The 15143-nt window shown below is 44.1% G+C and overlaps 1 protein-coding gene across 1 annotated transcript in view; it reads right to left on the bottom strand.

Annotated features, from left to right (window-relative positions):
- Window positions 1–8559: 8559 nt before the first annotated feature.
- erf (Ets2 repressor factor) overlaps window positions 8560–15143 on the bottom strand; it is a 31394-nt gene continuing 24810 nt past the window's right edge. The window contains exons 3-5 of the mRNA XM_070847042.1: window positions 12491–12603; window positions 9334–10208; window positions 8560–9212 (exon numbers count right to left, since the gene is read on the bottom strand). Of these exons, the coding sequence (XP_070703143.1) occupies window positions 8577–9212; window positions 9334–10208; window positions 12491–12603 (1624 nt within the window). The 3' untranslated portion in view covers window positions 8560–8576. The remainder of the gene's footprint in view (window positions 9213–9333; window positions 10209–12490; window positions 12604–15143) is intronic.

Below are 15143 nucleotides of genomic sequence, written 5' to 3'. Positions count from 1 at the left end.
ATTTATTTTCTCCTTACCGGGTTAATTTCTCTCTGCTTTAACAGCTGCAGGCAGAGATGTGTCCACAGATTTTAGACACCGAGAAAAAAGTGTAATAATGGTACTGCTGTAACAACAGCTGATTACAGGTTTATCATATATATATATATATATTTGATCTTAATTACACAGCATTGTTGGATACTTGATTCTGATTGGTCAGTCATGACTGACATGGGCACAGTTCTGATAGCAGAGGCAAGAAAATCATCTGTGTTGTCCACAGAGTTTATTTAACCCAAATCAAACTAGAGTGATGTTATTGTGCTGCAGCTCACTGGTTTGTTAACTAAATGCTAATGTTGCTGTGCAGGTTCGCCTGTTTGTCTCAGAGAACAACTGAGTGACAAACTCTCTACAAATCTGTTCTCCCTCTCAGGCCTCCTCTGCCTGTCTGTCTCCTTATTCTGGTTTTCTGCACAGACAGACAGACAGACAGACAGACAGACAGACAGACAGACAGACAGACAGACAGACTGGTAGCTACTGTCCACAGCTCCTGACGTGAGCTCAGCTTATTCGGACCGAAACATTCATGTTTGTAAAGTCTCAGAATCCATCGATCATCACCTGACGATGATTTGGCCTTCAGGCTAACACTTCCTCTTTCCTCTCTTCGACATTTCTTTATTTGAACAGATATCTTCATATGACTGCAGATAGATTCTAAAAAGTTACAGGATAGTCGATGGGTTCAGAGATTGTATGTCGGCTAATGTGTTCGGCTGCTTTTGCTCAAACATGATTGGTTGATACCACACGGATTACAAACGGAAACTACAACCCTGATCCCAAAATCGACCGTTACTAACAGATTAAAATATTACACCATAATAATTTCTGCAGATAATTAAAGTTTTATGTTCGTGGAGTATTTCTGAGGACTCACGAATCATCCCAGCTCTCCTCCCCTTTACTCCGCTGGCTGCAGACGTAACAAGGAAAGTAAAAGAAAGGAAAAACTAAAATAAAGTCCCCAATTAGACGAATCCCTTCACATACATTAATACAGCAGGAAAAACAGGGGAGAGATACAACTGTTAACATGGATACTGATGAGGGAACGTTACATAACAGGCAAATATTCTGTCAAAACAAACAAACAAGCAAATAAATAAAAAGATAAATAAATAAATAGTGATTTTTAATAGATAATTACTTCTAATTTATTTCATCTAATTTTGCATCTTAATTTATTAAATACAGAATATTATAATCAACAGTTAATACAATTTAATCTAGTTTTTGTTATTTCATTTGAAAATATAAATCATACAAACAATAATAAAATAGATGTAGGATGATGTGCTGTTCATGGAGCCGTATCCTCACACAGAACGAAAGTATAAAATGTGTGTGTGTGTGTGTGTGTGTGTGTGTGTGTGTGTGTGTGTGTGTGTGAACCCTGATATATATTAGATATAAATGTTGAAGAAACTTTGCTCTCACCTGGTTTCACATGTCGGAGCTCCACAGTTTCTGTGACCTGCTGGTGAAAGTGAAGGCAGCGTCCCAGCAGGAGTCCACCAACAATCCATGATAATTAGCCTTCTGCTGTGATCTGGTTTCTGTCTCAGGCCCTCTGGACTGTGACCTCTGACCTCGTCCCACCACCAAACAACAATCCCTCTCCGCTGGAGGACAAACGTCCCCGTCAATCAGCCGACGAATGCTTCACAGCAGACTGCAGAGGGGGGAGAGACGGAGGGGAGGACGGGTGGAGAGAGAGAGAGAGAGAGGGGAAACAAATACTGAAATGATGAACAGACGAGAACACAAAGAGACGGTGAAAATGAGGAAAATGTGGAAAATTACAAGTGGAGGCACACAGAGAGGTGACATGGGTCCAATACCTGCACACAGAAAAGTAGTCATCTGCCTCATGAGCTCAAACAAAGTCAAAATCAGTTAAAAATGTCCTATAAAGTGAGCAAATATAACAAAACTAGTTATTTTTAACATTATATGTTCTGCAGAAGTACAAACTCTGGTATTTATGGTGGTTAAACAGGTTAATTGTTGTATTTCCATAACATTATCCTCCATAATGAAGACTTACAGTCACCTGACCGGTGGGTCTAGACAGAAATGTGTGTTTACATAGTTCAGTAAACAAACTCAAGGCAAACACTCAATTATCAGGACATCAGGGTTTCACGTGTCATCCCGCCGTTCCCTGACAACTCTCGCGAGATCTGCTCGGTGTAGTACCGGGCAGCGGCAGCAGGGGGAGCCAGCGGTTCGGGGAGGAGAGCAGGAGAGAAGTGAGCTGCAGGATCTTTGCTCCAGCGGCCTTTAAAGGTTGTCAAGTGAGTCTCAGACATAAACAAGAGCGGGAAAAACAGCTCCTCAGCGCGTGTGTTTGTTTTAAGGAGCTGCACATTCAAACACAAAGAGGCCTTGTTTCAGTCCTCTGGTTAGAAAAGCTCCAAATTCTGTCTGAGTGCGCTCAGAAAAGGAACTTTACACAGAACAAGATGGTGCTGTGTTATTAAGTTTACACTAATATTCACTTTCACGTCTTAACCTGCAGCCTGAGACTCATCTGAGGAGAATTAATGGGAAATATGAATATATAAACAGTATATATTTGTTTCAGTAGCTTTCCCCTGAGACAAACTGTGGATGTGAGATGTTTTGGCTAAAAGTGAAAGCTGTTTTTCATAGCAGATACTAATCTAAATCATTTTAAAGCAAGAATTCACTGGTCCCAGCCTCGCAAGTGTGAAGATTTGCGTGTTTTCTTGGCCCTCAGTGAGTCTAAAGTTAATGTCTGTGGAGGTTTGGAGCTCTTGGTTGGACAAAACAAGCTTTTTGAAGAAGTCGTCTTGGTCCTCTGGGAAATGTTTTCACCATTTTCTGATATTTTATACGCTAAACTTAAACTGAGCAACTATTTGGCCACGTTTGATTATGAAACATTGTAGTTTGGCCACTTACAAACAAATTAAAACAACACTGAATAAACACTTCATCATTATTATCAGCACTTTTGGAATAAAGAAAATCTAAATACCAGATTTTAAACATCAAAATAAACCCTGGAGCACAAAGCCCGGCCTTCTAATCAGACCCAAACCAGGACTGTGGGGATCTGTGAGGGGGCACAAACACGCGTCTGATTCATATTATGAGATGAAACCGAAGATAAACCCACAGCGTGCATGGAAGAGATTTGCCGGTCTGCTGAGTATTTAAAACTTCCATGTCGGCAGATGCAAAAACACGAGGTGGGTGGATCACTGAGGTGCCATAAGCACCACAATCATTACAGGTCTCAGGATTTTGTCGAGGCAATCGTGACTAATACTGATGTGTTTACTCTCAAACATCAGCTAGACGCTTACAATGTGGAATAAAATGTAAAATATCTACATCTGAAGCTACGTCTTCTATACGAACCCAACGCTTTTCACACCTGTATGAAGAACATTCATCTCATGTGAATGTATGCAGCAGAAAGAAACTGTGTGTTAAACACAGTTCAACAATCTCTTCCAAATACTTTCCAGCACCTGAATAGTCAGTCACAAGGTCGGCCTCACACTCGAAGGCTGACACACAAACATCTCTGCTTCCTCCTGAATTATTCACATTGTCATAACCAAATCGCTTCCATCAAGGTCTCTTGTTGTAGCTGCTGTCTGCCAGACGGCGACAAAAAAAAAAAATAAAAAGAAAAATCCAGAGGCCCATTGTGAGCGGGAGTGAGGATGCTTATCCCTGGTTGGCTTTTCTTTCATAAAACCTGCTGGGACTTTAAGTACAAAGCTCTTGACTCGCTGTTGACATGAAGTCATGAAGCGTTGAGAGAGGGAGGCACGGCGAGGCTTCAGGACGCTGAATACAAACACTACCAGCACCACACATCTGACTCAGTCACACCGGTGGGCCAGTGTGTGTGTGTGTGTGTGTGTTTCCCCCAAGATCAGCTGATATCTAAAACCCAAACCCTCCTCTGAGTGACTAATAATGGCTCCAACAAGCACTTAATTCTCACTAGTGATTAATGTGTTGCATTAATGATTAATTTGTCTATAAAACTAAGAAAAATGGTTAAAACAGCTTAAAGAAACGTCTTGAAATAGTCCAAGAAAAACAGAATATTCAGTTTACTGTCACATGAAACACAGAGAAGCAGTTTAATATCATATTCATCCTTATTGGTTCACTAATTATCTCTCAAATGGAGACTGAAGGCTGAAGAGGATAAATGAAAGAAAGACACAGAACCTGACATCCATTTTTACCTTTTTTAATGAACCCTGATTATTGTTTAATTACAAATGAAGATGAACAGATAGAAGAGAAACAGAAGTACAGGTGGTTCCTCCATGATAAAAACAAAACGCCTCCGTCTCTCCTCCGGCGTCACGGCTCACCGTCGAAGGTGGACATGAGAGGAGAGACAGAGGCGGCCAGAGAGAGGACAGGGGGAGGCCTTTCAAATAATACAACGGTTAAACAGTACAAAGCTTTTTTTTCTTACAGAATCCTCCAAAATGGAAAAAAATATATATACATAACATCTAAAAAAGGAAAACAATAGTTTCTTCCCCTGCTGTATATCATGGGGGATTATGTGACCCTCCTCTTGTCCATGGTAACATGGTTATAAAATCAGCGTGAGTACAAAAAAAAAAATAAAAATGTAAAGAAAAAGAAACGACTGCACTGAAGCCAACTAGTTGAAGTTCATGGGAAAGAGTGCAAACGGGAACAAACACTCACAGAAAACCAGGAAGTGAAGGAGAAGAGACGGGGCCATGGCAAGAGGGTACAAAAGAATCAAAAATACTCGTGTTAATAATATAATAATTACAGGAGTAACAGTAATACGTCTGAGAAAGTACAGAAGAAAATGATAAGAACATCGATGAGATCGACGGGTGAAAATATCGACCCGGTGGGGAAAAGAAGTTTCTCTCTTGTGTTTTGTTTGTTTAAGCCACGACAAGTAAGGCAGCGCAGGTGCAACAGTTCAGGAGCGGCTCGGAAACAGAAACGCATCTGTCCATCTTAGTTCCCTAAAAAGTTTTAGCTGGCGCTTTTAAAAACACCCACTGATGATAAATGACAAAAAGTAAGTGGGATTTTTAACCTTTTTAAAAAAAAAAAAGTTAACAAGCCAATCAGAGGGACAGATGAAAGAGTCTTTTTGTGTCTGGGGAAGAAAATTAAGTAAATACGTACGAGACTGGAGGTGGTTGGACAAGAAATCTGGGACTAAATAACTAATAAGACTTAATCCAGCCCGTCTTTTCTAACCTGTGTTTAACAGGCTTTGTGTGTGTGTGTGTGTGTGTGTGTGTGTGTAGACGGCACACTATAACACAGAAACCACACATTCACACACACACACAAGCAAAATGAGCGAGTCAGATTATGGGAAGTCCCTCTCTCTCCACTCTGCTCTGAGGTTTTGTGATGCCATTTCCTCTGAGTGTGTGTGTGTGTGTGTGTGTGTGTGTGTGTGTGTGTGTAGTTGCTATGGTTTGCCGTGTACTCCAGAGAGACTGTGGGGGCGCTTGATGTCACGTGTGATGTCATGTTTCCCTTTATTCTTGCCACAGTAAAGCCTCACTAACCAGGAGGGTGTGTGTGTGTATGGGCAGGGTTCACACACACACACAGACACACACACACAGACACACACACACACACACACACACGAAGCTGCTTGAGTCCACAGTCCGCACTCAAACCAAAGTCCAGCCCTATCAGCAGCCTGCCGGCTTTGTGAGGCGACGCAGGGCTGAAAAGCTGCTGCGTGTCCAATCAGAATCAGTCTGCTCCGAACACGCGAGTCCTCCACCGGCTGCCCGTCACAACCTGCGCCTCCACGGGGGTTTTAAGCAGATCAGGGTCAAACAGTGGCTGCAGGCGGGTGGAGTTTACCACACGGGACTAAATTAACTCACCTCGACTCTGTCGTGAAGCGGTAAACTCCGCCTGGCTGCTACTCTTGGGAGCGTAAAACAAACACGCCCACTAACAGGGTAAATAAGTTCTGACCCAGCTCTGGTTAAAAGCTCCCGATCACTTGTTTATCCGTGTCCCGTCACGCCCTCCGTCCCCTGAATACACAATAACTGTTTTTTTGTTTTTACAATATAAATATAAAACTCTGACACCGGTGGCCTTTTGTCACTGCAGCTCAACGGTCAAGAGAAGGCAAGGGTGAGAAGGCAAAGGCTGAATTATACTGGTAATAATATGCCCATTAGATTATATACATATCTTTACCATTAAAAATAGTAGGATTTTCCTGATTTGTATCAAATGACCATATTGAAATATAATATTTGAATTCAATATATATTTGAATAAAATATATATGTGTAGATTTACTTATTCTGTATCTCTCTTTTACAAAAACAGAAGGCATGGTGGTACTGTGTGAGTGTGATAAGACATTTTGCTGGGGGCACTCGATAAAACTCATGGTGGCTTAAAAAAGGCACAATCTTATTTACGTTTGTTCTTTAAAATGGGCGACGTCTTTTTTTTTTTTTTTTCTTTTTTCCTTTTCAAACTGTGTGAATAAAACGTCATAAAAATAAGTTGTTTTCTCGATATCTCAGTGAAGGTTTGCCTGAGTTAACCTTGATGCTCCACATTCATTCCACGGTTCCCGTTCTCCCCCAGACAAATCAGTTCGCTTCCATCGTCGCTTCTCAAAACATCACGTGAACGGATTCGGCTACTATCTCCAAAATGCAGAAAAGTCCTCAGATCACTGCAAATGCCCTAAAATACTGTCCATGTCCTTGTGAGGCACAAGCGTCCTTTGTCAGAAAGAACACAGTCTTTTAAAAAACCAAAAAAGAACAGGGGGAATGCAGAAGAGAGCTGTTGATCTGTACGTTTGAGGGAGAAAACACGATGAACGCCCTCAAACGTCCAAACCCCTCAGAGACTGTGTGCAGTCACGCGGGGACACAAGAGGCAGAGACGCCCTCTGTGTCCTCGAGGAGGTTTTCACACCAGCTTTAGGTCCGCGCACACACATTCAGAACAAGTGTGTCTGTAATTGCAGCCCTGCTGGCAGCTGCTTCCTTGTTTTCCTCAAGAGCGAGAGAAAGACGCGGCTCTTTCCTCTGAGACCCAGGCGGTCGTTCTGTACAGGGGAAACCAACGGCCCGTTCGCTGGCTGATAAATGTCTGACGATGCCGCGCGACGGGTCGGAGGCCGAGAGGTCAAAGTCAGTTCATCAAAATCTTCCTCTCCTACTCAGACGTAGTTCGGCTGTCCTTAAGATGTACAAATCCTCATTTCATGTTTTTGTACACTGTAGTGAATGAGCCGAGGATGAAGGGACCACTCGGTCTGGCCCTGATGAAACGAGTTCTTTCTAATCACCTCTTGAAAAGAAAAAAAGAGTCCCTCTTCAGTCTGTAAAATTCATCAGAGCAAGGTCTAATTTTTTTTCTCTCACTGCCCTCCATCTTGTAAACGACTTCTTTGTGACGAGTGCAGACAGAGAGGCACTTCTGTAATCTCTATCAGGGCTGCTGAAGGTGTTTTAGTAACATTAGGATCCGTCTGTCTGTCTGTCTGTTATGGGGAGGACAGATGAGGAAAAATAGGAGAGGAGGGAGGAAGTGAAGACGAAGGCTCTCCACCTTTAGGTGAGTCAGACGTGGGTGAGAAATTCATTCAATCTGCTGCTGTACAACTCAGTCTGCCTCGGTACTCTGTGGGGCGAGTTTGATTGTTTCACTGGACGAGATAAACAAATAAAGCCATCGGAGACATCGTCTGGTCACGGGCGTGATGTGCAGACTTGTGGCATAACTGGCACTATGAGGATGAGGAGGCATTGAAAAAGGCAATGTGCAATTCCTAAGAGATATTTAGAGTACACTCCCTCTCTGTGGGGCGCTGATGTTAAAGATGGGACAGAGGGAAATATGTAGACTGAGTTTCTCTTAATGTTAAAAGTCACAGCAAAAATCCTCTGTGTGCTGTGTTGGTTGGGTACCAGGGGCACGGAGGCGTCTCTCCTGGGAGGCTACACAGGTGTATGTTTCTGTGTTTTCTGGTTTTACAAAGGCCTTAATGTCTAGTGGCTGCTTGTTGGCAGTACTGACCATAGGAGGGAGTAAAGGAAAGACAAAGCCTGAGAGGTGATTCAAGTAACACACTCATCTTGTTCTCTGCTGCCTAGCGAGCGTGTGAACCTATGCAGGGAGAACATTTTGTTTTATGGTAAGTCATTTCAGGAACTTGTGGGGCTGTGAGGTCAGTAAAAAGTGCCCGACAACTCCTGTAACAGTTTCCCACATATGATGCATGAACACGTTCAGCTGTGGACTGAAGAACGACATCTAGGTGTGTTTGTATCACCACCTTTCAGTCACTGTCTCCACATGTTAACACTAACACTATGTTAACTACCGCTGGCAAGAAACCACAAGGCATTATGGTCTACATAAAACTATGAAGATTGTTGACAAGACTGGGAGAGGTGTGTGTTTTGTGTCCAAATAGGATCCCCTGTGTATGAGTGAGTGTGTGTGTGTGTGCATGAAGCTCAGCAGCCAGTGTTTTCCAGAGACAGCTGCGCCGTAGCTCTCTGCAGCTCCGAGCTCGCTCTGCGCTGGGTGGGAGGCGGTGGCAGCATCAACCCCAGAATAACACTTCCTCTTCCTCCTCCGTTCTCCACCTCCCCCACGCTCCTGCCCGCCTCCTCTCTCTTCCCCTCCGCCTCCTCCTCTCCCTCAGCCCTCACTTTCTTGTCCTCCGCCTCGTCCCTCTCTCCGTCTGCCTCCATCTTCTGGTCTTCGCTCCAGCGGCGTTTGAAGCGGAGCTTGAGTGGGATACAGCGCGTGCCTCCGGGGCTGATGGGAGCTGCCTGGCCCGGCTCACTCTTCAGGCTCATCAGAGGAAAGGCCAGGCCGCCGCCGCCAACGGGAGGGGTGGCAGGAGTCTTGAAGACCTCCTCATCATCCTCGGGGTCATCGTCAGGGTTACTGTGTGAAGGGGCTGAGAGGCTGCTCCCGTTTCCATTAGCCTGGTGATGGTTGTTGAGCTGATGATTATAGTGACGAGCAGTCGGGGTGAAGACGTCGCCACCTTCATCCTCATCATTGTGATTGCGCTCATCCTCCTCACTGATGTCAGTCACCTCCACCTCTTCCTCTGACTCTATGTCTGATATGGGCTCCACCTGGAGATGAAGAATATATTACGACATTTTATTCAGGACTCAAATGTTATTTATATCTAGAAATACTTGAGAAGCATTTCTGAAACCACAAACATCCTGTGTGTGTGTGTGTGTGTCTCACCTTGATCTTGGGAGGTCCTGCGTTGGTTATCTGACCAGACCCTGTGAAAGAGGAGGACTGGCTGGAGGAAGAAGCCAATGAGCCCCCTGCCTCCCTCTGTTTGCGCCCAAGAGGAGGCGGCTGCAGCTTGAACTTGAACGGCGATGGGTGCTGCTGCTGCTGCCCCTCCTCCCCGCATCCTGGCTGCTGGCTGAGCGAGTGAGAGAGCGGCACGTGGAGGTGATGGGCGGCCGGCTTCTCCAGGGTGGGGCGGTGGGGCTGCGGGATGACGATGTTGGGGTAGTGGAGGAAGGCTCGGGGGCTGAGGTGGTAGTTGTAGACGGACTGGGTGTGGGCCTGCAGGTAGTGCTTCATGTCCTCCGCGTTGAAGGAGAAGTGGGAGCCCATCATGGGAGAGGACAGGGACGGGGAGGGGGTGTAGGGCAGGTGGGGGGTAGGGGTCATGGACAGGGCTGGGGACAGAGTGGGGGCCAGTAGACCCCCGGGGCCAGGCAGGGGGGAGACTGGGAACGGAGACAGAGGCTCTGGGTGGACCCTGGGGGCAGGTCTGGCAAGCCCTGGGTTCGGGGCCCCTCCGTAGACTCTGAAGAGAGACTCGTGAGGCAGGCGCGGGGGAAGCAGGCCCCTGAAAGCCCTCTCCGGCCCCACGCCTCGCTCATCAGCCCCCACAGCCTCCTCCAGCTCGGAGTTGGTGGAGGTGCCGTCGCTGCAGTCGCTCACAGAGCCGCGGGCCATGCGGCGAGCCACGCTGCTGAACATGCCTGGGCTGCGCAGCTCCTCACTGGATGAGAGGACTTCTGACGGCGTGGAGGGGGGGAAACGGAAGTGTGTGCCTCCACTTGGCACTGGTGGGGCACTCTGAGGGACTCCTCGACCTGTGAGGAAGAAAACAGGGCAGGACTGAGTTAAAGCAACGTGTCGTACAGGTTTTTAGACAGATCAGCTTAAAGTTGGAAATGACTTTTGAAGAAAACATTTGAATAGTTTTTCCTGCATAGGGGAATTTGTGGCATCACTCTAAGAGCCAGCACCAAGTAACAAGTCAAATCCTCTCTGAATGTTTCATTGCAATTTATCAAACAACTGTTGAACGAGCAGAACTTAATTACGATGTTTCTGACTCCCAGCTGTCAACACTCGTCTCATCCAGAGACTTTACACATGTGGCTGGTACTGGATAAACCAGCTGAGCTGCATTGTTGTGATTGGGCATGAACGCTCAGCTGGGAAGCTCATACTTTTGACAAAAGAGGACTTCCTGTGATTTCTTATTAAATAAAAGCAGTTTTGTTTCTGGCAAAAACTTTAAAAAACAGGAATTATAAAAGAGCATACTGTATTTTCTGCATCATCTCTAATGGCGTCTAGTTTGGTTTTTGATTTTGGAGAAGCTAGCCTGAGATTTCTGCAGCCACCCTGTGTGGATTATCCACAGTAAACAGGACATTGCCTCTGGAGGGAGATGTTACTGTTCATTTCTTAAACGCTAAAAGCGACAGAGAGAGAGAGACATTCCATTAACATCCAAAGGCAAATTTTTGTACGTTTATTTTTGGACGAATCAGCCCTTTAAATTGAAGAGAAAGGGAAAAGTAACTGATGAGAGTTGGTCACATGTCTCCCATAACTCCAACTATTTTACCCAGAGGGTCAAAGGCACACAGAAAGAAAACACTGGGTTACACAAAGCCACAAATTCCCATCTCTTTCAACCCCTCCTCTCTCTCCCTCTCTCCCTCCTGCCAGGGAGACTGTGGCACTGCAATAAATTCTTGGCATCTGTGCACGTGCCAGAATTAAATATTGGAAAAGTCGCTCTTTCTGCCATCACAAACATGGGTTGGGTTCCTCTGTTTTTTTCCAGTACTGCCGTGTGTGTGTCTGTGTGTGTGTGTGTGTGTGTGTGTGCGCACGCACTCACAGCCATGTGTATCAGACTGGATGAGGAGTAAAAAGAAAACTGTGTGTGTTCATCTCTAGTGTTTTTTGTGAGCTCTGCATATCAATCCAGATTGAGGTGGGCATATGTGTGTGTGTGTGTGTGTGTGTGTAAAACCATCGTATGAAACCATCATATCACAACATGTCAGTGTGTGGGCCACATCACACAGAGGCTATAATTAAAGTTTCGTGCTGCACTTATGTCACCCCGTATCCAACGCTCCATATGGGCTGTGTTTACACTGGGTGGCCGGGACCAGAACGAAAGACGACTTCAGAGGAAGGAGGAGAGGGATAAAGTGGGACGTGGCACACTGATGTCTTAGAACACACACACACACACACACACAAACCAGGCAGATACACACACACTATACCCAAATTTAAAACCTAATACTGTTTTAAACGTCTACAGCGACGGCACCTGACACAGACTGAGACTGTGATTTCATTAGATTAAAGATTGTGACTGTAGAACTGCTTCACGTCTTTACTGGTAGGATTCATCTTTCGCCCACTCTGCTCACTGGAAAATTTCTCAGACAATAACATTTGAAAGATATATACAATCTTTGGGTCTCGCTGTCTATGCCTATGTCTATGTCCATGACGAATAAAGCACTGACTGACTTTACAACAAAACCAGAGCAAAGTCTCAGATCATGATTGGCTCGCTGTAATGCTGCACAATATAAAACATAGCAGCTTCTAAACTTCTGGTTTTTGCTAACAAGTAAACGGCGTCAAAATAAGGAAGAGAAACATCTGCACCAGCTGTGTTTAGCAGTTTTTTTTTTCTTTCCCTACAGCAAATAAAATGCACATGAATGTCAGTTTTAGAAATTCACACACACACAGACGTTAAATTCAGACACCTGAAGGACAAAAACGTTTTGTCTGTCCTGGAGCTTTCACTCCTTAAACAGGTCCTTGCTGTCAAGTGTGATTCCATCCTTTTCATGGAAAATAACAACGCGTTTCAGTTGCCAAACGCTGCCATCAGGGCAGAGAAAGCAACAAACACACAATTGTTGCTAACAATTTCTGCTTTGAATAAAAAGCTCTGGTGAAGTGCTTAATACACCGACGTGCCCCCTACAAATTCTCACAGACAACTTGACACACTTGAACTTTTCCAGTGAGACGTCTGCTCCTCAGCGTCTGCTGCTGAGAGGAGTTTGGGGATCTAACAGCAGAAAAGCGAGCGTGTGCGTACCAGTGCCCATGTCGATGAAGGGGTAGTTGACCAGGACTAGTTTGTTGAAGTTGAACTTGTAGGTGAACCTCTTCCCTTTGGTCTTGTGGAGGATCCTCTTGTTGTAGTAGTATCTAAAGAGAGAAGGATGGACAGTGTTATCTCCCGGTGAGTCATTGATTTGAAATGAAAACCACGTCTTCTGCAACATGTGGTAAACCTCTGATTGTAGCCACATTTTGTTTTGGCCAAATATCAAAAAGTGTGAAACTGTGGGTAAGAACACTTATTATGTACATTTTTCCAGCTGACACCATGGACTGAAACAAGACTTCTTCTGCATGCCACTAAACGACTCACTTTGCATAGCCCGCCAGTGATTAGTCACAGTGCAACCAAAATGAACAACAAATCATTATTTTCCTGAATAAACTGTGACTGTGGGCTCATATGTGGACATTTATCAACCCTGCTGGCTGGGTTGGCCACAGCTTTTAGGGTCACCAGTCATCAACAGCCAATCAAATCTGCACTTTCCTGTATCCGTACCAATGTGAAGTTATTTCTGTACATGAGTACATGCATGGCAGAGGATGAAGCGCTAATAAGAGCCATCAGAGGGTTTTCAGTTGTTAAAATGGAACTTCTATTTCAACCACTGAAGGAGCATGTGTCTCAACAACGGGGATGAAGGCTGCACCCAACTGTGGGGTCACCAGCTAGCTCTGAACTCCACGACTGGGTGAGAAAAACATGTACAAAAAACTATTTGTGTGATAAGTTTAGTTAATAACTTTAATTCCTAGTTATGCTGATAAGATGAAAACTCATTCTGGCAAAACTCAACTGCACGTGGAAGTGAACTATGAGTCTTCCAAATGTTCCCACCTTTACAGAACTCACTGGGATTATTATTTAATGTTAGTGGATTTGGTTTGATAGCACATGAACAGATACATAACAACGCAGCATGAATGTTATTTAAAAGTGAAACATCAGAATGTCGTTGCACTGCCTGCATGATAATTCTCCATTACTCTGTGAGCAGCTAGTTTAATTGTGCGCTGTACACCAAGTGTACATACGGTTAGATTCAAACTCTCACTCTGATTACTTAAGGAAGTGAGACAGCCGTTCTGATTTAGTCTTACCCAGGCGGCTCCATTAGTAAGAGTGCATTAGTCATCGTCAATACACAGAGCGAAGTAGAGGAGTGAATAGCGAGCCGCTGACAGCTCATCTAGCAGATAAAATGGCTCCCTCTGACTCACCGATAGCCTCAGGACAAAAACACATTCATATTTCTTTACATAAAAACTTCTAAATCAGTGTCCCTCATTCAATTGAGACCAGCCACTTCACTCCATCATGCGTTATTCATCATTTCCAGTGGAGTTGAGCAGAGGGGAGCTCAGCTGCTAGATATGTACAGAAAAATATGGATTTCTGTGAACACGAAGTTGTAAACACGCCTCTTGTTGTCAATAACTTAGAATTGAACTACTCTCCACCAGCAGACAAGGTTGAATGTAAATCATAGCAGGTAAGCAGTGACTATTTCAGGTTGGGTAACTGTTACGCATCCATTTATCGACCTATTTTTCTTTATACATCCATCCATCCAACAAGATCAATAGCTATTTTTGGCCTCATATATAACATGCATGATATAACACAAACACAGTTCATCATTGCTAATGTACAGGTTAAAGTACAGAAATAATAATGGTAATAATGATAAATAAAATATATCTGTGAGATGCTTAATGTTAAAACAAACAATAACCTGATGCTAATTACAACCTTTTGTCCTCCGAGTGGGATAAAACAAATTTTATGAAGTATTTGCAAAAAACTTTGCCACGTCAAACCTTTCTTTGGACCTTTCTTTGTGTTTCTTCATGTAGCTACAAAATTATGCATGAAAATATCTAACTTTTGCCCCCAAAACTTGAATTTTATGCACCATTGCAGACCAAGATAATAGAGATGATTCTCAGAGTACAGTAAAATATTATTTTCCCAATACCAGCCACACTAGTAGTGACAGTTAAAAACAACAACAACATAATTGTGGATGTTTGTCATGATGATGAAGCCGTGACCAGCTGCATCCCTGCTTCAGTGTGGTTGGTGCATTAGTCACTGGAGTTTGGTACAGTGCAGAACAAAGTGGAGCAGGAGTGTGTGAACCGGGAGCTCATGCAGCCCCTCAGTGACTCAATGAGTGAAGGGCCTCTTCTGACAGAGCCGACTACTACGCACACCCACACCATCAAACACAAACACACACAGGAGCAGGCAGACGCACAGCAGGCACACATGAGCCAGTAATGAAAAAAACAAAGTCACAAACAAAACAAAATTTGAGCTGTTATCTGAGCTTTTTGAGAGCACACAGTGTTATCATTTCAATAATAAGCTCAAACATATAGAGGCTTGCTATGGCGGAAAAGGTCCTCTAACCATAGAGTTCAGTAAACACACATAAGAGACTAACTCTCTATTGAAGGGCTGCATTTAGACTTCATGTGGGAGGAAATAAAGTAGGAGTATTTAAACATTTGAGGTGCTTTAAAACTGTTACATATATTAATTAGACGAGTTAAAAATCTGCAATTTTTTAGCTTATTGTATTTTATATTTAAAAGATCATTCTGTAAAGTAAGATTAG

This window comes from Pempheris klunzingeri, chromosome 16, assembly GCF_042242105.1.
Source record: "Pempheris klunzingeri isolate RE-2024b chromosome 16, fPemKlu1.hap1, whole genome shotgun sequence".
Classification (NCBI taxonomy): Eukaryota; Metazoa; Chordata; class Actinopteri; order Acropomatiformes; family Pempheridae; genus Pempheris; species Pempheris klunzingeri.
This window is presented reverse-complemented; position numbering and strand designations above follow the sequence as displayed.